We start from the raw sequence: 25,601 nt of genomic DNA, 5'->3' as shown, positions 1-25,601 counted from the left end.
GAGATTAACCTGAAAAAAAAACAACGTAAAAACTACTTTTTGTTGTTAGACCAATCTAGCTATTATAGAACTTATCCAAGGTTCATTTCAGTGTGTAGATTTGAGGAATCAATTATGAATTTCAACCTATTAAATTATATTTCTATCTATATTATATATTGAAAACCAAAGCCAATAGAGCATCTTGAGCTTCCTCTAACCAAAATTAGATTCTATTCATTCGTTCGTCATGTCCGGTCATTGATATCTACCTACATTTATAATACTCGTTTTCCACCTATGTCCAATATACACGTGGAAGAGCTTCAAACTGGATGTCAGGGCGCCTCGGGATCCCGGTCGTCTCGGAAACAATGGGTGCGCACGTCTTCGGAATGGCGAGAAACAGCAGCGAAAAGATGGCCGAAGGCGTGGGGAGGGCGACGAGGGAAGTCCTCTGTAGTGATGGCGCGGAGTTTAAATCGGCAAGGAAAAACAACTCCAACTCCTTCAGTAACCGTAATCGAAAAAATCGCCGTTTCCCTCTCAACCTCTTGGCCTGAACGTGAAGTCAGTTACAGGTGAGTTTCAAAGCCTCAACTGAGATTAATGGGTGGACCTGGTGAATTCAATTCTGATGGGGTTGAAGGGAATGGGCTGTGCAGAGTGGACTCAATTGATGAGTTTGTCTTGGGTTGTGCAATGATAATTCTAGGGCTTCGGAATGATTTTCGAACTTAGGCATAGTGTACAACATGGTCCGTAAACTTTAATTTATTTAATATGAGCTAAACTTTAATTCAATATGCGATGTGATATATGGATTTTAATCTATTCAATGTAGTTTAATGGACTTTTGATGTATGTTCAATTTAATTGAAAATATGTAAAAATATTTAATGTTTCTTGTATATCACCCAATGTGGTAGCCCAATATAAAAGAGTTAATCACAGTCAAGCAATGTTATGAAGAAAATCCCGACTCGATGTGTTTGTATACTTACTATCGCATTGAAAAGTCATGGTTAAAATCTAATATTTCATGATGACAGTGAGACCTAACATATAGAGAGTAAATACCGGTTGCCTATTTTCACCTTTTTTTTTTTTTTTACTTGAAAAAGAAATTACTACTTCATATTTAAATTTACTAAAGTCAACATAAAATATCTAATATTTGAATTTCAATGTCAAGGTGATCAGTAACTTGTTGGTTTGCATCTAAATTTTATGTATAGTCAACAAATTTACATCTATGCTACATTACATTAAAATGGTGTTTACTAAGAGTGAATCCGAGGAGAGTAGTTTCCAAATTTGCAGGTTATTTGATAACTTGATTAAGTCTTGAAAACTTAAATATGTAGCACTAAGTAAAATTAAACACATTTTGTTATCATAATAAAAATAAGCTTAAAAGGTTTAATTAAGTCAGAAAATCACCAAATTGCTAGGCAAGGGAAGGCCACTTATTCATTCAATAGAAAAAAAAGATACTTAATGGCAATAAGAATCTTGCTAAATATTTTGCAAAAACTTATTAAAGGTGCTCATGCTTAGTTAACAAACTGGTATTATTTGGTATTCAATATTCAGTTATTATGGAGCATATTTTACTTTCATTTTCAACATTGATAAATATAAGTACTGAAAAATTGAGGGCCTTTATGGCTTAATCTCAAATCACTCATAATTTTTTTTTTGAATCCTTAGGTCCTGATGACCTTGAATCCAGCAGAGCTTCGTGTTTGTGTGAAATATTATGTATCCGAGAAAGATCAATTTGATAAATTTTCGGTATCTCTTCATCTATCAAAAGTATTGAAATGAGTGGATAGCCCCCATTCACAAAAAGAGAAGAAGTCTCTATCCTCGTACTTGGGTTGACAAATTTAAGATTTTCCTTTCATAATTTGGAATTAAAAGGTATATCCAATCTATTTCAAATTTCAATTGGATAAATGCAATTGACTCCTTGTCAAAGTAAGTGGATTTTGGAAAATGATATTTTCAATTATTGCTAAACAAATTTGCTTCTTCAAATGAGATAAGCTTGATCTAAAATAAATGATATTAAAACAAGTGCATTCTAAAATAAGTAAACAAAACTAAATGGTGTAATCCAAATAATTTGCAATTTTTATTATTTGAATGTAATGTTAAATTTAGTGCATATTAAGTAGAATTTATTCAAGTGATAATATTAGTTATCATTCACATTATTTCAATTTGATTTTGAGTTAAATGGATAATTGATTCTTCTATTCATGTAGTTAACCCAAACTATACTTCAAATTATGTGTGTTATCCATTTGATATGAAATATTTCTTTCTTAAATTAATTTCAGATTAAATAGATTAATTACATCACTTCATCTTCTTTTTTTCAAATATAAAATCAATGACATAAGTCAAAAGAAGGTAAATTTTTGGAAGGGTAATCGAATTGTATTTCAACATTTTTTAACATTTTTTAATTGACGAATGCACTAAAGAATAATGCACTTGCTTTTCATCCATCCTTAAGTTTAAATTCCAATACAATAAATGACACATACTCGAGGATGATAAATTATAAAACTAATGCTAATTGGAGGAATATGGGCCATGTGGCACGACTATGCCATATGGTTTGCACATTGCAATCATAGTGATAAAATTTGCCATGTGGCAATCACAGAAGCCTATATTCTCTCAGCTCTGACTTCATTTGGCTCCATCCATAGATATAAGATGAACAAATACTGATACATGAAATCATATATTCCTTTTCATAAGCTCTTATGAAATAGAAACACCATTTAACTTTTAGAGGAAAGTCATTCAATAATTTTTTTTTTTTTAAAGCTGTTTTAAAAGCTAAAACAAGCAAGCCGACTTTGCATGAGAGCAAGACAAAAGTCCATATTACCAGATGTCTAGAAATACTTACATTGGAGCTATGCTATGGTGATTTTTATATTATTACATTTTCCTGGTGCGATACAATTTCTTTCTTGTGGGCTAAAACAAAATAAAGTACATTAATTTTCCATACAACTAAAGGATAGTGCTCTTTTGCTTAAGACAACATAAACTATTTTGATCTTCCTTCAATTGCTAAGTCACAACTAGACTCAAAATGCCCGCGAATGGCAAAACTCCATATTCAATTCCAGACAAAGCATTGACCATAAGGACCACATGACTCCATATGAATTTCTTTCTTGTGGTCTACCGTTTTGAGATTTGTTTCTTCTCTTGTGACATAAAAATTAATTTGAAGTGAATGTGACATGAATATATCGGTTTGGACTAAATGCGACGCGATACTTCAAGAGGTTTATGTGACACGAATTGAAGTTTTTCATGGTATTAATTCAAATAAAAATACATGGTCATTGTGTATTTTTCGAAATTAATATTGGACGAATGAAATGATTTTTATTTTTTGGGGATAATGACACAAATTGCTTTTGAATTTCCAACTTCGGAGAATGGGATAGGTAATGTTATAGGTCACCATGCTCATTGTACTTGCCCTTATAGTGTAAAAAGAAGAAAGATGATTAACATTGCTTGAGAAAGTTGTTATATAGAGTTAATACAATATATTATGCCAAGCACATATTAAGAGATAATGTGATCCATATTGGATCCAACTGAAAAACAAAAGTTTTCACACAGTTTCCGCATAATATGACTATGTCCATCGGGTCATTCAAAGGATATTCAATATATTTACTTTAACCATCACTGTCTCCTACATATATGAGGAGTTCCTAGTGAAAACAAAGGCCAACCTTCCTCCAACCCTGCGCTCTCTCACACACATAAGCGAGTGTGCGCACACGGAGCCTGGTACATAGATGGAGTCGCACAAGCATTTCAGCCATCCACACAATGCGATCCTTTGCCAACCCTTCAACAAAGGGCTTCACCATCCAATTCAATGCTCCAGATGCGAATCCCCCACCACCTCCCCGTGCACTTTGTAAATTGATGATTAAGATCCTTGTACTGTTTAATTGTGGTCGTTTGGGTTTCCTATTTCTGCTTCATTTTTTTGGGGATTCCAAAATGATTTTGAAATTATGAAAAAACTATTTAAGAAGATCCTTGAAAGGGGGATCGAGTTATGTATGTGACTAGCTCTGAGATTAAAGATTAACTATATAAAGAAAGTCTGCATAGATTAACAGAAAATTGATAGAATGTACTGTCAACCTCTACTTGAAAATTAACCAAATTCCAATACGAATAGATAACTCTTCCTGCTGAGCACGTATTGCCAATTTGATCTCCACATTTTCTGACAAGCATAACGAGAAAAGAAAAAATTCATGTACAGAACGATAGTTAAAATGCACAATAACCTTAACCAAGTAACTGCAGAGAAAAAACTGAAAAGGAAATGATCATATCGGCTTTTTGGCTTATGCCAAGAATATACCACATCTAGGTGTCACAAACCTAGTATCAATTTCAAATGGACCTAGCACAACTCTAAAAGAACTAGGGGAAGATAAATGATCACAAATGACTGGCTGAAAGTGCATGGCGAAGATCATTAATGCAGAAGTGAAAAGAACCATGTGCCTATTAGCAACATAGCCGATTCATAGGAAGAGCCGTCATTACACCTGAAAGGGAAATTTATCCAGGAAACCTAACACAAAAGTAGCACCATGCACACGGATGAGACAGACAAGCACTCTTCTGCTGAAGATGGCGATAAGAGACAGGAGATAGCTAGGACGAAGATCTTGAAAATCAAATTGCCATTCTCACCAAAGCTTCCAAAAGATCTCCACATTTTACTGAGAAAGGAACTCCACCATAGCACAATGTGTGGAAGGTGAGATGGAATTTTACCAAGTTAATTGCATATAGGAATAGCTTCTTGAGGCCAAAAGGACTTTTCAGAGTTTTTAAGACAAAAACCACATCCTATGACATGAAAGTAATGGGACTGCGTATTAAACACCACAAACAGCCAAGAATCCTGCCAAAAGATTACCAAAGTTAATATAGTGCAAATTATTGACAGGAAGCTCGCATAATAAAATGTGTATAACAAAACATAGAGTTTACCTACTTAACTCCTTTCAAAATGTTAGTTGAATAATTGTAGCCAATACAGGCATTCATTTCTAGGGCAGCTTCTCTTTGCAAAGCGAAATGCATTACTTCCACAGGTAAATCTTTCGCCCTGTCCTTAAAAGAGCCATCTAGACATTAAAAAGTTGTCTGCACTCCGTGGTCAGGAATGGCAATGAAGAAGTCAACCAAGATCAATCTCAGATGCATTTGCCATTGCTAAAGCATGTAAGTGAAATAGAATCCAGTACCCATCATAGCATTGAAATGGTATGGCCAAATTTGATTGTTTAAGTCCAGCAAGCAATGTCACTGGACCAAAACATCAAAACGAGCATTCACAGACATTATACAGTCAGATCTTTTAGCCAAAGTTCACACATCAACAGTCTGATCAAGCAGATTTGTCCACCCAGAGAACCATGAAGAAGAGATGCAACAGAACAGACTTTGACAACTCCAGCAAGAAACAGCAGTATCTTCAATTGCACTGCTACAAGCACAAAATATTTTTCAATCAGCACAGAATCAACTACTTCACTATAACCCTTAAAAAAAAAAAAAACTTCACTATAACTGAAAAAATTGTGTGCATACCTATCAGGAGTATTCTTTCTACCCTGAACAGAAGTTTCCTGTAACACAACGTCCATAGGGACCAGAAAAGTCCTGATTATAGCAGTCATTTCCTGATCCTCCTTGAGTACAATCTCTATTGTGCCTGCCAGATTGATCACCATTTCGATCAGGACCACAATGTCCACCACCACCACCACCTCCTCCACCTCCACACCTGTCATTCCTCCCTGAATACCTATGTCCTCTGCCCTCTTCAATAGGACACTCCCTTGTAGAATGCCCAGGACATGGAGTATCAACTCTGATCCATTTAAAAAGCAATACGACTAGCCTCTAAAACTACAACAAGAGATTTTTCATTCAAATCCAACCAGCAACCTGCATCCAAGCGTTCAGCAAGAATAAGTAATGAGGATTTTTAGAGTCTAAAACTAGCTATCAAATTAAATTGTTCAGTCAAATCAGGGACCACAATTCAGTCTCCATTGCCACAAATATGGTTTTTCCGCAAGAAAGCTAGCAAAAGCAACATGTTTAATCCTTCATAGTTTGCCCCTTTTTCCCTAGCTAGGTTCTTAGGGTTTCAAACTGCAAGTCAATATGCTGCATAAGTTTAGTCAGAACTATGAAGTTTTATTTGGTTGTCCTCTGTCATGCATTGTGACTGCCAAATTTCAACACTAAAATAAGTACGGTATTTGCACGCTGTGTGGCTTGTTAAACCCCAAAATCTCAATAAGCAACAAAGATTCATGAAGCCAAGGCTGACCAATGATGATGACACAAAAGGTACAGTTATTGCAAGCACCATGTTGAACAAATGTAGCAACTCAAGGGCTGGCGACATTTCTGTACTGGCGACAACTCTAACTATTTGATTACAATCGTGATTGAGATTCTCCATACTCAAGAAAGATTCCTAAAGTGGCCAGTTCAATATTTCAAAAGAAAACCTTTTACAGTAGTGCCCAACAGCTTTCCTTGTTACGTAACCTTTGGCCTTTGTTTTCTTCTAATGACAAGGAAGTGCATCTTAAGTGGATGGAGTAAAAGTTCATACCTTAAACTAGTAGATGGAGTAATCGACACAGAAAATCTGTGATAAAAGGCACGTTATGTGCAGCAATGATATTCACAAATGACAGCCAAACCTCATCCTACTGCAACAAGCATATGGTGAATAAAATTGCTTACCTTGAGGTTAGACTTAAAGCCACAATTTGTCAAGTGTTTTGCAACTGTTTCTCCCAACTCTTTTTGCCAGTTATGTACAGCCTCGGCTTCAAATAGAGGCCATATAACTGCTGTCTCGGCCGTAAGATTGACACTGGCGGCAGGTACTTGTGGCTGTTCCATTTTAGAGCAGAAAAAAGAAAAAAACACACACAGAGTTCAAATCTTACCAAAAAAATGAGGAAAGCCATTTCCCCTGCCATTCTTTGACCCCACATAAGAGATCATTTAAAACCTTATTTCTCTTCACAATTATGAGAGGAAAAAAAGCGTAGCCCGAGGGATGACTGTTCTGTCACACTAAGTTTAATTTAAGTTGATGACTAATTTTTTATTATGAAAAATGGACGATCCCAGTTACCTTAGAGATAAGCAATGGCAAACTCACTTGATTTTCCCAAATTCTCTTCACACTCCTGCACATCCCCCACGAGTCATTCCTTGCAGAGATGAAACAGAGCCACTCAAGTGGCCGCACACCAAACAAAAAAAAAAATCGAAGCTTTAGCTCGTACATAAAGTGCAAGAGATATAGAAAGAGAGATAGAAAAGGGGGCTTACTCCGACGTCGAGAATTATGACATCGGAGGTGACGCCCCTGAGGCCTCCTCGGCTCCATCCACGACCGATTTCTCCTTCCCATCTTCACCGTCGACTCCGCCGCCACCGCCGCGTCCGCCGAATGGGCCAAGAGGAGCAGCGGAGCTCGGAACGCACCGCAAGCGGAACCTCGCGGGAGCCGGGGAGACAGAGACGGCACCAGAGCGAGGCTCGGGCTGCGGATGCGGTCGGCGTAGATGCAGCGGAGCCGAGACGGGAGGCATCGGCGATGCGGCGACCGGTAGACGTAGCGGTTGAGGCGGAAGACGAAGGGGTTGAGTATTTGTGGGGCTCTACAGGCAACTTAAGACATCCATGGTTTGGATTCCTCATTGATTATACTTTCATTTACCACTCACGGGAGTCCTTTCCAGGGTGTATGAACGAGGTATTGTATTAATTTTGCCCGACATGGCTCGGGCTATTTTGCTTTCCATACTTTATATGCTTTATTATCGATTAATTTGCTTGAGTATCCGTGCATGGACATCTAGAACCATGTTAAGGAGTAAAATGAAAATATTACATGAAAAATGTGTTACGTAAAAAAGAATAGCTAGCAAAAAGGCATTAGATTATTCTAGCATAACCAAGTACTGAAACTTGTGAAAATCTGTGTTGTTCAGAAGAGTAAGATGGGCTCCAAAGCTATTAACCAGCCCAAAATAGGTTATCGGCTACTCCAGAGTAAATCAAATTCAATAAGAAAACCAAGTTGAAATTAGTAGGATTTGGGAAGCCTATGCCAAGTGCTAATACCACCTCACAAGGGGAGCCTTTGTGCATGCTTAGTAATCCGTCAACCTCAGGACATCTTATAGCCTTCAGGAGGGTTCCAACCTTCCGAACAACGTGCACAAAATATTCTTGATTTTATAGGACTTTGAATCTTGGGCTATGAGTGTATTATAAGTTTGCATGCATCTTACTTCAACTACTAGAAGATATGTACATTATAACTTTGATTAAGTGCTACTACATCAATTGAATGGTTTATTTATTCAACTTTCGTTCGTTTATACTAGAATAATGATTGCGCGTGAGTTCGGTCGTGAATTCACTGCTTCTTGACATTATTTTGTTCCCATATTTCTTGGCCTTATGAATCTGAGTGATGATGGGCTTGATCAATTTTGGTTTTGGTCGCTAATTTGGAAGAAATAAACATTTAGATGCAACAACGGTGGCTAAAAATAAGCGATCAAATAATAAGATAAATAGAATTAAGAAATAACTCATTACACTAGATTTACTCTAGGATGAGAGCAGCACAAGTGTAGATCAAGCAATAAAATAGAAATTACAATAACACTTGAGTCAATCAAGTATTCTAATTGTTTCCAGCCTCTAATTATATCAAATAACTCACAAAAGATTTAGTCATCATAATTCTTCACAAAATAATATCTTAATCTCATAAAGGAATTCACTAATTTTATTCACAGAATTAATTAGCTTCAACAATCTTAGATTGCTTGATGGTAATTCACGTAAAAGCCATCTCCTTGATACTCTTCACAACAGAAGGCCCAATTCTATATATTTATATATATATATATATATATATATATATGTATTAAAGAATTTGATCCAAAATGGAAAACTTATTCAAATTAGAAACTTCCTATTTGGATCATTTTTCTTCATAATAACTTTTTGATGGTAAGCTAATTTTTGTACATTTAAGGAATAATAATTCTTTAATTTTCTTCGCAAGCAGAGAACGAATTTCTGGACTACTCTCAATGAGCAACAAAGATTATGAAGCCAAGGCTAACCAATGACGATGACATAAAAATGTATAGTTATTGCAAGCACCATGTTGGACAAATGTAGCAACTCAGGGGCTGGCACATTTCTGTATTGGTGACAACTCTAACTATTTGATTATAATCGTGACTGAGATTCTCTATACTAAAGAAAGATTCCTAAAGTGGCCAGTTCAATATTTCAAAAGAAAACCTTTTACAGTCGTGCCCAACAGCTTTCCTTGTTACGTAACCTTTGGCCTTTTTCTTTCCATCTAACAAGGAACTGCATCGTAAGCGAGTAAAACCCAACTCTTGATACGTATCTGTGACAAGCCAAAGAGATATAAAAGCTTACACTTCAACCTAGTAGATGGAGTAATCGACACAAAAAATCTGTGATAAAAGCAGCAATGATATTCCCAAATGACAGCCAAACCTCATTCTACTGCAACAAGCATATAGTGAATAAATTGCTTACCTCGTGGGTTATGTACAGTCTTGGCTTCAAATAGAGGCCGTATAACTGCTGTCTCGGCTGTAAGATTGACACTGGCGGCAGGTATTTGTGGCTGTTCAATGTTAAAGCAGAAAAATGAAAATAACACGCAGGGTTCAAATCTTACCGAAAACCATCGCTGCCATGGCTGTCGCCTCCGAACACCATCCATTACTACAACACCGCCATCGACCGCCACCGATCATTCGAAGATCTTGAACACACAGCGTCACAGATAATAATTCAACACATGAACAACACGATGAAAATATAAAAGGAGAAAAAGATTGAGAAAAGCTCACCTCTCGTCACCATTGTTGAAGCATTACACAAACTCCAGGCCACTTCTCACAGACAGACCAGCACTGTCGACGACTGAGAAAAGCCTCAATGAAACAGAGTTCTAATCACGATTGATGATCAAGTGAAACCCCAAGACAGCCATGGAAACTCGTTGCCGACGAAGATACAGGCCGGGTGGCGAAGCTTCAATGGAGACCGGGATCAATCAGACTTCTCGGCCAGGGGAGAAACAGATCGATTTTTTCACTCTCTCGAAGCCTCTTTGACTCTCTGCGTACGGTATCCGTTTTCTCTCTTAAAAACAGCACCTCGAAGAAAACCGCTGCGGTTAACGATTAACTTGAGACGCCGTGATGGAAGCCAATATCTACGATAACCGACGCTCCGGACGGTTTTCGCGGATGAAGACCACCTCCGGATCCCCGAAAGAGACGGCTTTAAAATCCCTGCGCTTCCCTCCTCAAAGCTACCTTTGTTAGATAAAATTGCAGAATACATCCATTAACTTTAAATTTATTCCATATGGTCCTAAATTCTAATTTATTGTACAATGAGGTCCCTAGATTTTAATATATATTCAATTTAGTCTATGAATTATATAAAAATATTTAATGTTGTCTCCAAATTTAAACTGTCATATTATTGTTACTCGACAGATTGAAAAAAAAAAAAAAAAAAACGTAAAAACTACTTTTTGTTGTTAGACCAATCTAGATATTATAGAACTTATCAAATGTTCGTTTCAGTGCGTAGATTTGAGGAATCAATTATGAATTTCAACCTATTAAATTATATTTTTATCTATATTATATATTGACAATCAAAGCCATTAGAGCATATCGAGCTTCCTCTAGCCAAAATTAAATTCTATTCATTCGTTCGTCATGCCGGTCATTGATAGTTACCTACATTTTTAATACTCTTTTCCACCTATGTCCAATATACATGCGGAAGAGCTTCAAACTGATGTCAGCGCGCCTCGGGATCCCGGTTGTCTTGGAAAAAAATGGGGGTGCGCACAGCCGGAATGGCGAGAAACAGCGGCGACAAGATGGCCAAAGGCGTGGGGAGGGCGATGAGGGAAGTCCTCCGTAGTGATGGCGTGGAGTTTAAATCGGCGAGGAAAGCGACTCCAACTCCTTCAATAACCGTAATCGAAAATCGCCGTTTCCCTCTCAACCTCTTGGCTGAACGTGAAGTCGATTCTGGGTGAGTTTCAAAGCCTTGACCGAGATTAATGGGTGGACCTGGTCAATTCAGTTCTGATGGGCTTAAAGGGATGCGCAGAGTGGACTCAGTTGATGAGTTTGTCTTGGGTTGTGCAATGATAAGCCTAGGGCTTCGGAATGATTTTTGAACTTAGGCATAGTGTACAACATGGTATGTAAACTTTAATTTATTTAATAGCTGAACTTTAATTCAATATGCAATGTGATCTTTGGATTTTAATCTATTCAATGTGGTTTAATGGACTTTTCGAAGATATGTAAAAATATTTAATGTTTCTTGTGTATCACCCAACGTGGTAGCCCAATATAAAAGAGTTAATCACAGTCAAGCAATGTTATGAAGAAAATCCCGACTCGACGTGTTTGTATACTTACCATTGCATTGAAAAGTCATGGTTAAAATCTAATATTTCACATGACAGTGAGACCTAACATATAGAGAGTAAATACCGATCGCCTATTTTCACCTTTTTTACTTGTAAAAGAAATTACTACTTCATATTTAAATTTACTAAAGTCAACATAAAATATCTAATATTTGAATTTCAATGTCAAGGTGATCAGTAACTTATTGGTTTGCATCTAAATTTTATGTATAGTCAACAAATTTACATCTATGCTACAATACATTAAAATGGTGTTTACTAAGAGTAAATCCGAGGAGAGTAGTTTCCAAATTTGCAGGTTATTTGATAACTTGATTAAGTCTCGAAAACTTAAATATTTAGCACTTAGTAAAATTAAACACATTTTGTTATCATAATAAAAATAAGCTTAAAAGGTTTAATTAAGACAGAAAATCACCAAATTGCTAGGCAAGGGGAAGGCCACTTATTCATTCAATAGAAAAGAGATACTTACTGAAAATGAGAATCTTGCTAAATATTTTGCAAAAACTTATTAAAGGTGCTCATGCTTAGTTAACAAATTGGTATTATTTGGTATTCAATATTCAGTTATTATGGAGCATATTTACATTTTCATTTTCAACATTGATAAATATAAGTACTGAAAAATTGAGGGCCTTTATGGCTTAATCTCAATTGTTTTTCTACAACGCCAAATGGTCATCGTGTGACTGAGGGTAATCATGCGTTTTCTCAGATAGAGGCTGGTTCGTTAGATGAGAATGTGATCCGGAATGACGGATTGAAAGATATGGAGTTGGTAAGAGATGGGGCTTATCAGATAAAGTGAATGCCCCCTTTTCTTATATCAATAAATAAACCTAATATTCAATTTGAAAATTTTGGAGATTTGGTGATTAGGTTAAATTGATAAAATTCAGATTATGTTTCAATAATTTGGGAAGAAAATGCCCATGGCTAAGGCACGGAAAATTGCATGTAAAATGCCCGTACAATTTTGCACTTTTTTTTTTTTTACTGTTTACGTTTGGATTTCTTTTCTTTAAGTGTATCTGAAATCATTTAAAAGAGTTCATTGAGATCAAAATAAAAATGAAAATAATTTTATCTATGATCCACTAAATTTAAAATTAGCCAGAAAAAAAAAGGATAATTTAAAAATTTTACAAGCTCTAACTTATTAATAAAATGAACACGGATCCTCTTTTTCCTGTAACACCAATATCGTGTGACAAAATTTACCTGTGTATTTTCTCATAAATAGATGCAAATTGTAATTAGAACAATCAAAACAATTAAAACGAATCCAAAATTTTTAAGAAATTACGTGTTGTTGTATTATGTCGCGTATCGATACTGGTGCTACTTAATTCTTATCAAGGTAAAAGAATGGAGTATATGAACTAAATTATGACTTTATATATTGAGTTAAAGTTTAAAAAATTATGTTGAATAGATTAAAAGTTCATTCACGATATTACAAATTTGATCAATTTTTACAAATTATTTGTGTAATTATCCAAAAAATAAAAAGAGTTTTCATTTCATAAACCAAAATAGCTTTAAAAAAAAAGAAAAAAAAAGGGTCCTACAACAACATAACTGGGCGAAATCGGGCTCGTCAAAGGCTTGACGAGATTATCGAGCATCCTCAACCTCCGAACATGCAGGTAAGCCGCGATCTCTCTCCACCGCCGCTGCTGTCGCCAACGCCGACGCTGGCGGTGTCTTCTTGCTCCTCCTCGGAGCCGAGCCCCCAAAAAACCCTACCCCTCCTCAATTTGTAATCTTTCGCGTTTTTTTCTCGTGCAGGCCAGCGACAGGTTCAGTGAGTGGGCTGTGAACATCATTCCCTGCAGAGACGAAACAGAGACTCAAGTGGCCGCACACCAAAAAAAAAATCGAGGCTTTAGCTCGTACAGTACATTAAGTGCGAGAGATAGAGAGAGAGAGAGGGGGGCTTACTCCGACGCCGAGAATCATGACATCGGAGGTGACACCCCTGAGGCCTCCTCGGCTCCATCCACGATCGATTTCGCCTTCCCATCCTCACCGTCGACTCCGCTGCTGCTGCGGCGCGGCGTCCGCCAAATGTGCCGAGAGGAGCAGCGGAGCTCGAACGCACCGCGTGGAACCTCGCGGAGCCAGGGGAGACAGAGACGGCGCCGAGGCGAGGCGAGGCGAGGGCAGCAGATGCGATCGGCATAGATGCAGTGGAGCCTGTGGGCGATGAGCCGAGAGGGGAGGCATCGGCGATGCAGCGACCGGCGACGTAGCGATGGAGGCGGAAGACAAAGGGGTCGACGGAGGATGGAGATGACGATAGAGAGAGAGAGAGAGTCTTGGACATGGTTACAAATTGCTGGGGTCGATAGATTGACCTGTTTAAAAACATTTCTTTCAATAAAAAAAATCGCATTTATTCCATGCTTATGATTAAATAGCTAGAAGTGATTTTTTTTTCCTTCAAATAAGTGATTAAGATAATCTCAATTAAGGGGTTGAGTTTGCCGGCCAATCAAATTTTTATCAGCCGACTTCTTCCGACAGACTGAAATTCTTGTCCAAAATTTGCAATTGATTAAAAAAATGCATGAATTAGATTTCTACCGTTTGCTTCCTCCTTTGCTTTTTCTACCGTTTGCTTCTTCCTTTGCCTACTGCTGAAGCGAAATTGTTTGTTGTCCCTTCCTTGCCACCGTAATTCGTTTTTAGTTGATTTTAAAACCGCTGAAGGAGCGTTATGCAATCTTTTGAGGCCATTTTGCCTGTCTTTGAAGGTTGAGCTGAAAACTTTCAGACCCACCACCGCAACGCCACCGTGCCGTTCCTCCTCTTTTCACCACACCACACCTCCTCCCCCTTCCTCTTCCTGTAGGGTTTCTTAGCAACTTCTAATGAGAATTTGAGGTCTTGGAATTTGAAGTTTGTCGATTCACTTTCGATTGATACTAGATTCATTCCATTTCTTTTATTTGCCTATTGTAAGTAGAATTTGATTGAACATCTCGGTTCGTGGCTTTGGAGTGTAGGCTGAAATAGATTGTCGGAGTGCTTCAGTAATATATTATCCTTCAAATTTGATAGCTTGTCTTTTCTAGTTCAAATGGAATAGTATAGCAGTTTCAATTTTCTTGGATTGATGCTAGATTCATTCCATTTCTTTTATTTGCCTATTGTAAGTACGATGAGCTTTGGTGAAACCACACAAGCTGCAACGGCAATAGCTTCACAATTAGAAAAAGAAAGTTGCCCATCCGTAGGGAGAGAAAAATAAGAGTTGCGGGTGTATCTTCATAAAAAGCTAGTTTGCTTTAAGTGCTTTGTGTGTGGTGCGAGAAATTTAAAATGTAATAGTTGTGGGAGACGATATTTTATTGAGTGTATACTTGTAATACAATTAGGTATAAATGTTTCTCAAATTGCCTCGTACAGTTTTCTCATATTCTCTCTACAACACTTCCACAACCAATTAGTAATATTTTATAATTCTCTCTCTCTTTGCTTTTCTTTATTTTTTTCCTCCATTTAGGCTGGTGATGGTCGCCGGCTGACCTCGCTAGCACTGTGCAGGCCCAAATCGAGTGAGGACCGCCATGCCCTCGTCGGCCAGATCTAGCAAGGGGCATTGCGGCCCGCACTAGATCTGGGCAAGGGACCGAGCATCCACACCCTAACTTGTGGTTGGCGAGGGTCGGCATACATTTAAGACGTAAAGCCATTTCTTCATATTTACCACTTGTACCTGAGTTTTTGGCATAAAATTGCACCACATCAAACTCTCAACCTGTGCAAGATCATCCAAACTCATGAGGAGGAATTGAGAGACTTTACTTACACCACCTCTGGTCCAAGAGGTTATTATGACCTCACTCATGCTCTACAGGGCGAATCACTAACGAGCACTTTAATCTCAACTTGTCGTGACCAGAGGAAGTGGCTATGAGCAACAATGAATAGTTTTCCATAATGTAGTATACTTCCCTAGAATAATGACAACAAAAATTTGGCACAGAGATTCTGATTACAAATATGGAAAAGAAGCTAAGTACAACCATGAAATGAACAATCACCGCGTTGAACCCTAAAAAAAAGCGAGCCACCTGATCTCAACAAGACAAAGAAGCCATACCAATTAATTTGGGAGGGTCCTTATTGATATGTAGAAGGAAAAAGAGTGTGATCGTCTCAAAGGTGACCTGAAAACACATGCGCTGATATAATAGCGAGAATCGTATGAATGAATACTGGATACACGCAAAGGAATAGCGCCTGTGTTGCCAAGATCACCCATCAGAGACGCTTCCCTTTCTAGGGTCCGTGCGAAATTGGGTTGTGGTGGGTCTCCTGCCTCAAGCTCTTCTTATATAGGATGAATCAAAGCTCGGGGCACTCACAACATCATGTCGCTAGCATGTGCTCATCCTAGCGACACCCTGAGACTGTACCATTATCTTGAGATGTGCTGTCCCTGCTTGTCGTATATGGAAGCGTAAGAGACGAAAACACTCCCGCCCCAGAAAGAACGGGACCGCGTGCACAACGCAGCCCGTTCTGATCAATCAAATTTTGCAGTCGTTGAGCTCTTTAAAACGAAACCTGTCATCTTTTCTTGAATTTGTAAAGAGGGAATCGAAGCGGTGCATCATCCCCTTTGAGTCATTTTAAGGTGCATCTCATGAAGCGCGGTTGCTCAAAATACCCTTGCCGGGGTCATTCAAGAATGTGAAACGGAGGCAAGGCTTGCTCTGTTCAAGAACCGCCTCTGCTGGGTATGTGAAATAGGCTTCCAAGTGAACAATGGGCAAAGAAATGGTTATATTACTCGGACTATGAGACATGCGAAACAACAATCCACGATTTTGTATACCAACTAGAACAAAAAGTTTAGGGGGTGCTGGGGAGATTTCTCCAACTGAAAATGACTCAAAACATTTACAGAGCCGTAGTTAAGAAATGCACAATAACCTTAACCAAGTAACTACAGAGAAAATCTGAAAAGGAAATGATCATATCCAGTTTTTGCTAATGCTAAGAGTATACCTCATCTACGAGTTACAAACCCAGTATCGATTTCAGATGGAGCAAGCATAACTTTTAAAAGAATTAGGGAAGATACATGATCATTAATGCAGAAATGTAAGTCAATGCACGCAAAGCCACTGAAGTGAAAAGAACCATGTGTTTATAACAACATTGGATTCATAGGAAGAGACGTCATTACACCTGAAAGGGAAATTTATCAAGGAAACCTAAGACGATAGCAGCACCATGCACATGGAGGAGACAGAGACCAGCAATCATGTGGGGAAGGTGAGATGAATTTACGGAGTTAATTGCATAAAGGAATAGCTTCTTGAGGGCAAAAGGACTTTTCAGAATTTTACGACTACAGCCATATCCTATGACATGAAAGCAACATGACCGTGCATCAAACACCAAAACAGCCAAGACTCCTGTCAGCTTAGCAGGATTAATAGAGTGCTAACTAAATGTGTATAAAAACATAGAACTTATCCGCTTAACTTCTTTTCAAAAAGTAAGACATCTGAAAATTTGTAGCCAAAGCGGGCATCCATTTCTAAGGCAGCTTCTCTTTTGCATAGAAATAAAACATTACGTCCACAGGTGAATCTCTTGCCCTATCCTCAAAGAGCCATCTAGACACCAAAAAGCTGTCTGCACTCCCCACAGTCACAAATGCCAATGAAGAAGTCAACCAAGATTGATCTCAGATGCATTTGCAATTGCTAAAGCATGTAAGCGAAAGAGAAGCTAGTAACCATCATATCATTGAAAGCTTAAGCCCGTAAATTTGATTGTTTAAGTCAAGCAATGCCATCAGACCATAACATCAAACAAGCATTCATGGATATTAAACAGTTGAATCTTTTAGCCAAAGTTCCCAAATCAAAAGATTGATCAAGCAGATAATAAAAAGAAAAGATCAGCAGAAGGGACTTTGACACCTCCAGAAAGTAACAGCAGTACCTTCAATTGCTCTGCTACAAGCACAAAATATTTTTCGATCAGCACAGAATCAACTGCTTTACTATAACTGGAAAAAATTGTGTGCATAGCTATCAGGAGTATTCTTTCTACCCCAGACGGAAGTTCCCTGTATGACAATGTTCATAGGGACCAGAACGGTCCTGATTATAGGAGCATTTCCTGATCCTCCTGAGTACCACTATCCCTAATGCGCCCTCCAGATCAATCACCGTTTCGATCAGGATCATAGTGCCCACCACCACCAACTCCATACCTGTCATCCCTGCCCCATATCTACGTCCTCAGCCCCCTTCATGAGGACACTCCCTTGCAAAATGCCCAGGCTTGTCACACTTAAAGCACTCTCCACCTCACGTCCATGTCCACCACCATAGTCCTGATTGGGGCCACAATCATGACCACAATCACGACTGTGATCACCATCTCAGTCTCCCACCTGAACCTCAAGGCTGAGCTTTTTCCTCAATGATATTTTTCCCATCCAAGTCCATTCATTTCCTCAATAGCCTCATCCATTGCTTGCTTCTCATAACCAAATCCACAAGAGCATCCAGAGAACTTGTCAACCAACCCCTACATTAAAAATATTCTTCTCCGTGTTAATTTGTATCATATGACAGAGAAAATTACAGTTATAAGAGCTTGTACTTCCAACTTTTAGATGGAGTCATCAACACAGAAAATCTGCGATAAAATGTACGTTATATGTGGCAATGATAATCACAAATGTCAGCCAAACCTCATTCAGATGCAACAAGCAGATGGTGAATAAGAACGGCTTACCTCAAGGGTTAGACGTAAAAAAGCCAAAATTTGTCAAGTCTTCTGCAAGTGTTTCTCCCAACTTTTTGCCTTCCTTGGCTTCAGATACTGGCCATACAACTGCTGCTAGTCCTGGTTGTCAGGTTGACACTTGTGGCAGATACTTGTGGCTGTCCAATGTTTAGAGCAGAAAAAGAAAAACCATGCCTGGTTCAAATCACACCCAGAAAATGACATTTTCTCAAGTTAAATTGAAGTCGATGGAGATTCTTTCATGAAGAAAATGGATGATTCTTCACGAGTTACGAGAAAGAGAAAAGCAAATGTAAACTCACTTAGACTTAAGCCACAATTTGTCTGAGTGTTTTGCAAGTGTTTAGACCCAACTCCTTTTGCCAATTAGGTATAGCCTTGGCTTCAGAAACAGGCCATACAATTGCTGTCTCAGTTGTAAGATCGATGCTTGCGGCAGATACCTGTGGCTGTCCAAAGTTAGAGCAGAAAAATAAAAAACACACAGGGTTCAAATCTTAGCACAAAAATTGATGAAAGCCATTTCTCCTGCAATTCTTTCCACCCATAAAGGGATAATTTGGAACCTTATTTCACTTAACCCACTAGATGAATATCCTGTCACACCAAGTTCAATTCAAGTTGATGACAATTTATCTTCATATGAAAAATGGACGATCCTAGTTACTTTAGAGAATATAATAGCAAACACTCTTCACGAATTAGAGGAAAGACAAAAGCAAATGGCGAACTCACTTGATTTTCCAGAATTCTCTTCATACTGCTGCACATCCCACAGAAGTCATTCCCTGCAGAGACGAAACAGAACCACTAAACTGACCGCACAAAAGAAAAGGAAAAAAAAAAAATGATATGCATCGTGGAGTAACATCTTCAACAATATAATGCAGGGAAAGTTGGACACGCATTGACAAAATCGAAGCTTTAGCTCGTACATTCACATAAACTGCGAGAGAAATATATAAAGAGAGAGGGGCTTACTCCGACGTCGAGAATTATGACATCCGAGCAGACGGCTGAGGCTTCCTCGGCTCCATCCACGGCTGATTTCGCCTTCCCATCCTCACCGTCAACTCCCGCCGCCGCCGTGTCAGCCGCAGCGAAGCTTGGAAGGCGCCGCAAGCGGAACCTCGCGAGAGCCGGAGGAGACGAAGGGATTGACGGAGGAGGGAGATGAGGATAGAGAGAGAGAGAGAGAGAGAGAGTCTTGGATATGGTTGACTCCATCGAAGCTCCTCTTTCTCTCTCTCTAAACTCTCTGCAAGCCTCTCAGTTTGAGCAGAGCCAGCGGACGGAAGGAGGAGATGAACATGGTCGGAAACTGAGGGCGTCAAAAACATTAATTATAAAAGGTTAATACCATTTAAAAACCACGAACCCCAGACGTTTGTAATAAATTTACCAAAAATTATTTCTTACTATGAAAAATCCCAAACTGGTATACCTGTGACAAATTTACCCCAACTGACCATAAAAAATCATAAATTGGTACATTTATGACAAATTTATCCTAAACTAATTTATTCGACCGCAAAAAACCCCAAACTGATAAATTTGTGACAACTATACTCTTCACTAAATTGAATTAATACCACAAAAAATCATAAAAATTGTAAACTTTGACAAACGGATCGTAAAATCCCAAATTGATATACTAGTTAATTGTCACGTGTCATTTAACTTAATAATTTGATAATAAAATTTAACAAAAACTAACGGAGGGTAAATTTGTCACAAGTGTACTAGTTTGGGGTAAATTTGTCAAAGGTATACCGGTTGAGGTTTTGGTGATAAAAAAAATAGTTTGGGTGAATTTGTCACGAAGTGTTCACCGGTTTTTCATGGTATTAACCCATTATAAAAATGATTTAAATTTTATGTATAGTTGCAAATTTTACATCTATGCTACAATACATTGAAATGGTGTTTACTAAGAATAAATCCGAGAAGAGTAGTTTTGAAATTTGTAGGTTATTTGATGTAACTAGATTGAGTCTTGAAAAACTTAAATATTTAGCACTCGTAAAATTAAACACATTTAGTTATCATAATACGAATAAACTTAAAAGGTTTAACCACAAATTTGCTAGGGAATGAAAGGCCACTTAATCATTTGATAGAAAAAGATAGTTATTTGCAATAAGAATCTTGCTAAATATTTTACCAAAGTATTATTTGGTATTCAATATTAAGTTATTATGAAGCATATTTTATTTTCATTTTCAACATTGATAAATTAAGCATTGAAAATTGAGGGCCTTCATGCCTTAATCTCAAATAATTCAAAAATTTCAAACCTTAGGTGCTGGCGACCTTGAATCCAGTAGAGCTTGTGTTTGTGTGAAATATGCTATATCCAAAAAAAGAACAATTGATAAATTTTTGGTATTTCTTTGTCTATCACAGGTATCGAAATAAATGGACAGCCCCATTCACAAAAAGGAAAGTACTCTCTATCCTCGTACTTGAGTTGACAAATTTAGGGTTTTCCATTCATAATATGGAATTAAAAGTATATTCAATCTATTTCAAATTTCAATTGCGTAAATGTAAATGACTCATTGTCAAATTAAATGGATTTTGGGAAATAATATTTTAAATTTAGTGCATACTAAGTAAATTTATTCAAGCAATAAAATTAGTTATCAATCACATTATTTGAATTTAATTTTGAGTTAAATGGCTAATTGATGATTTTATTCATGTAGTTAACCCGAATTGTACTTAAAAAATTAAGAGAGTTATCCATTTAACATGATATATTTATTTTTTGAATTAATTTAAAATTAAATAGATTGGTTGCATAATTAAAGAGACTTTATCTTTATTTGCTCTCTTTCCAAATATAAAATCAATCACATAGGCCAAAAGAGGATAAACTTTTAGGAAGGATACTCAAAATGTATTTCAAGATTTTCTTTTCTTTTCTTTTTTATTGACAAATACACTAAAGAATAATACACTTCTTTTCATCCATTCTTGAGTTTAAATTCAAATACAATAAATGATAGATACTTGAGGATGATAATCATAAAACTAAGCTAATTGAGGAATAAGGGCATGTGGCACGATTATGCCATATGAAGTGCACATTGCAATAATAGAGGTAAAATTTGCCACTTGGCGATCACAGAGCTCATATTCTTTCAGTGTTGGCTTCATCTATAGATATAAGATGAATAAATATTGACACATGTAACCACATATTCCTTTTCATAAGCTTGTATGAAATTGAAACACTATTTAAATTTTAGAGGAAAGCCATTTAGTAATTTTTTGTTTTTTCGTTTAAGCTACTTAAAAGGTAAAACAAACAGGCCAAGTTTGCAAAAGAGCAAGACAAAAGTCCATATTACCCAATGTCTAGAAATACTTACATTAGGAACTATCCTTTGGTGATTTTATATTTATTACATTTTCTTGGTGCCACTCTCAATTAGGTTATAATTTCTTTCTTTTAAAAAACAAAATAAAGTACAATAATTTTCATACAGCTCAAAGATAGTGCTCTTTTTTGCTTAAGACAACATAAACTATTTTGAACTTCCTCCAATTGCTAAGTCATAGCTAGATTCAAATTGTTCGTGAATGACAAAAACAACATATCCAATTCCAGACAAAGCAATGACCACAAGACCACATGACTCGATATGAAGTTTAGATTTTGACATCAACTAGGCAATGACAATGAAATTAAGAAGTTTCTTCTTGATTCCTTGAGTTTAGTCAATGCATCGCCCGATGTCCATTCGTTCCCTTGGAGACTCGTAAGAGCAAGCAACTCCTATTTTGATAATAGAAGCCAAACAGTCCCGAATATTGCTCCAGCTTTTGTTCTTGCCCTCTGAGTGACTCTTTGTCTCTTATTCAATTCCTCAATTTCTTGAAGTAGAACGGGATCAATTGCCTTCTCCACTCGATCTGTCAAAGTTGCATTTGCAAAGTGATGAAGGTCCAACCCATTTTCAAATATGTCATCGGTTGGCCTCTTGCCCGTGAACATCTCCAAAATGAGGACCCCGAAACTATACACATCTCCTCGTGTGGATACTGCGCTTCCCATGCCGTACTCTACAACAATAAACAAAGCATAGTGATGCAAGGTGAATATTTGATGTTGAAATATCATGTCGATGATGTTTTGTGTGCCTTTTTTTCACGTGTTCTTATAAAGAGATAAACTTAAAAACCTAACTTGTGCGTCATTACTGAGCTATGTAGCCAAAGATCCTTGACTTTGACAGAGCTTGATTGATTGCCAAGAACTTATGCATTGCTTTGGGAGGAACCGGCAAGCCCGAAATCGCCCAAATGTCCAGTCTTTTCATCATCAAGAAGGGATATTGCTTGGCTTTAGATCACAATGAACTATTGGCATTTCACAGTGATGATGGAGATAATCTAGTGCACAAGCAACATCAATGGAAATGTTCACTCTCTCAAGTAGAGTCAACTTGCTTCTCTCCGTATATTGTGATGCGGTTAGGTGCAACCATTCATCCAAGCTTCCATTTGACATGAATTAGAGACCAGTGCCTTGAAATCATTTCCATTAAAAATCAAACCCAGAACATGCGGTGAGCACCTTCACAAGATTACGATGTCGGATTCTTCTCATGACCTCGCACTCGGCTATGAAGCTCTTGAAACTCCATCACATGTACGGTCGAGAATCTTAATGGCCACAACCGACCGAGTTTGATCAAGAAGTCCTCGTACACGGACCCAAAATTTCCCACACCAGATTGGTGGAGGAGAATCCACCTTGTTGCTTTTAGTAGACTATGATAAGAAACATGCAAACCCATCTTCGTAAGAGCTTGAAGCGACGCGTTCTTATTGTGTCCAAATCAGAAGAAGTATAACAAAGACAATATGCAGGCTACTCCAACAAGAAAAGTAGACTATAGATATAAGAATTTTTGCAATTCCTTATTCTCGTCCGTTTTGACTCTTTGTAGTAGCATTTCGGTAGTTGAAAATCTGGGAGACCCCCGCAAAGCTTCTTGTTTCAACTGACCGAAGTTGAAATGGTACTTGAAAACTCCTTTTGTAGGCAATGCACCCTTGAAATCGTTGTAAGATAGGCTCAAATTCGTCGATTTAGCGACTCTGAGAAATTTTGGGATTTGGCCGGGATAATTGGTTGTTGGAAACATTCAAAACTGAAGGCCTCTCATGGAACTCATAGTCGATGGTAGGGCCTTCAAAGAAGTTATCCTGTACATATAGGCGTTCCATGCGCTATACAACTGCCTATCCGCTTGGAACTCGTTGGAGATAATCTATTCCCGTCAAGATGTAGTTCACCAAGATTTTGCAATTTTCCAACTTCTTCCTCGGGAAGGGAGCCGGTAAGATTATTTCGAGATAAGTCCAGGGAAATGCGACAAAAGATGAGAGGCCCATAATCTCCGGGGGTATGTAACCGTGAAGCTGTTGGTCGAAAGGTTCAAGAGAAGTAGATTTTGGCAATTTTTCAGGAGACGATGGTATCGGTAGCCCCCATAAATTATTGACGTCCAAGTACAATTCAATTAACATCCTTAAATTCACAAAGATTCAGTATTTGCCCCGAGAGTTCATGTGGCCAAGATCCAAAAGCTTCGTTTGTTCGGATTTCGATCTCGGAAGGAATGTTTCCCGAGATCCAATTGTTCTGCATTTGCAGTCTCTCCAAATTAATGAGATTTCCGATTCTAAGGTAAGGTTCCAGAAATAGTTGTTTCCCTAAGTCAAATGTGGAAAGGAGGTCGAGAGGTTCTTGATGATCAGGTATTAGTCCTCGAAAAGCATTTTTCATCGATACTCAAATGTTCAATTTGTGGAATTGGTTAAAGAACGAGGAAGTCCAAAATCAGTAGATTGCTCACCTCCTAAGTTGTTGAGGTTAATATTAAACCAATGGAGTCCTCTTATCTTTGAAAAGAAGGAACTTCCCATTAAAATTGTTCTGGTTGAATTGGATTACCTCGAGGTTAGAGGCGTTGGATATTGACTCGGGAATGGGTCAGTGAGGTGGTTTTACCATACCGATCTCTCGATATTTGGAAGAGCGAAGCCTAAGTCGCTAGGTAAACCCCCTCCAATTGGTTGTAAGCTACATCAAAGAGTGTCGAGTAGATATATTGAAGATTGAGATAGGAATTGTATCAACAAATTTATTCATGAAAAGATAGAATCTTTAGATTTCAAAATGGCCAAGAGTCTCCGGATCGTACCACTAAAATTATTCTGCATTATTATGAACTTTTTGAAGAGATGATATGTTTCAATAGATGGTGGGATGTTTCCCATCAAGTCATTGGCTTGAAGTATAAGTGCTCGGAGCTTGACAATGAGCCCAGTTACGTGGCAAATTTCCTTTGAGCATGTTGAAGCCTAAGTCAAGAAGAGCAAATTAGAGCAATAGGAGAGATTCCAAGGGATTTCACCGCTGAACAAGTTGTTTTATAAGGAACAACTCCTGCAAAACAAGCGCCAAAATGAGGGGAATTTTGGCATGAAAACTGTTGTTCTCCAGTTAACTTCCGTAAAGCTCGATTACCAATACGGGGCGGCACAACCCCGGATAAGTTCTTGGAGCAAAGGTCTAGTATGGTGACTCTTCGGTGTTTGCGACCGCAAGTGACACCGTCCCAATTGCAAAAAGTGGCTAGAATCATTCCACGAGCTCAAACCCCATTAGGATCGACTATTCGAGCCTTGAATTCCTAATAAAGCAAATCGATCAATCTCGTCCTGCCATCTTTTACTACAGCTAGACACTCCTAATAGAAGAATGATTGTAGTTAGGCATGAGAATGACATGGGCAAAAGTTGATATCTAAAGGCCAGGTCCATGAGGATTTGTAGCAAAATGCTCTCAGCTCGAGTCTTTTTGGTTCTCTCTTGGCGTTGTTTCGAAACAATTCATGAATATATACTAGCAGGCAATATGTTTGACCATACTAAGACATGATGATATCATTAAATGCAAGAATAGTCATGACAGGCCGTGACATGCAAAAGTAAAAACAATTGGCGATAAGGTGATCAATGAAAAGCCCAAAACACCATGGGGCTAATTTTTTCCATTGTCAATGGTGTCTTGTACAATCTCTGAATTTCTGGACCGGCTAGTATGGATTTCTATACATATAAAATTTGACTTTCAGTATTCAAAAGCGGAACAGTA

The 25,601-nt window shown here is 37.9% G+C and overlaps 1 protein-coding gene across 6 annotated transcripts; it reads right to left on the bottom strand.

Annotated features, from left to right (window-relative positions):
* Positions 1-5,291: 5,291 nt before the first annotated feature.
* Positions 5,292-24,408, bottom strand: LOC108961156 (hypothetical protein). Of its 6 annotated transcripts, none has more exons than XR_005553214.1 (5): positions 7,259-7,287; positions 6,832-6,984; positions 6,698-6,733; positions 5,656-6,015; positions 5,292-5,551 (listed from the first exon to the last, which is right to left on the bottom strand). XR_005553214.1 is itself a non-coding variant. In XM_039318123.1 (5 exons), the coding sequence occupies exons 1-4, from the start codon at positions 7,511-7,513 to the stop codon at positions 5,998-6,000; spliced, it is 306 nt and encodes a 101-aa protein (XP_039174057.1). In that variant the 5' UTR covers positions 7,514-7,608; the 3' UTR covers positions 5,292-5,551; positions 5,656-5,997. The 6 variants fall into 6 exon arrangements, 4 of the variants coding, with proteins under 4 accessions (XP_039174057.1, XP_039174056.1, XP_039174054.1 ...); XM_039318123.1 differs by lacking the exon at positions 6,698-6,733 and adding an exon at positions 7,432-7,608 and having other exon boundaries at positions 7,259-7,311; XR_005553215.1 differs by lacking the exon at positions 6,698-6,733 and having other exon boundaries at positions 5,292-5,548.
* Positions 24,409-25,601: the final 1,193 nt, after the last annotated feature.

The sequence above is a fragment of the Eucalyptus grandis genome, chromosome 7 (genome assembly GCF_016545825.1).
Source record: "Eucalyptus grandis isolate ANBG69807.140 chromosome 7, ASM1654582v1, whole genome shotgun sequence".
NCBI lineage: Eukaryota > Viridiplantae > Streptophyta > Magnoliopsida > Myrtales > Myrtaceae > Eucalyptus > Eucalyptus grandis.
This window is presented reverse-complemented; position numbering and strand designations above follow the sequence as displayed.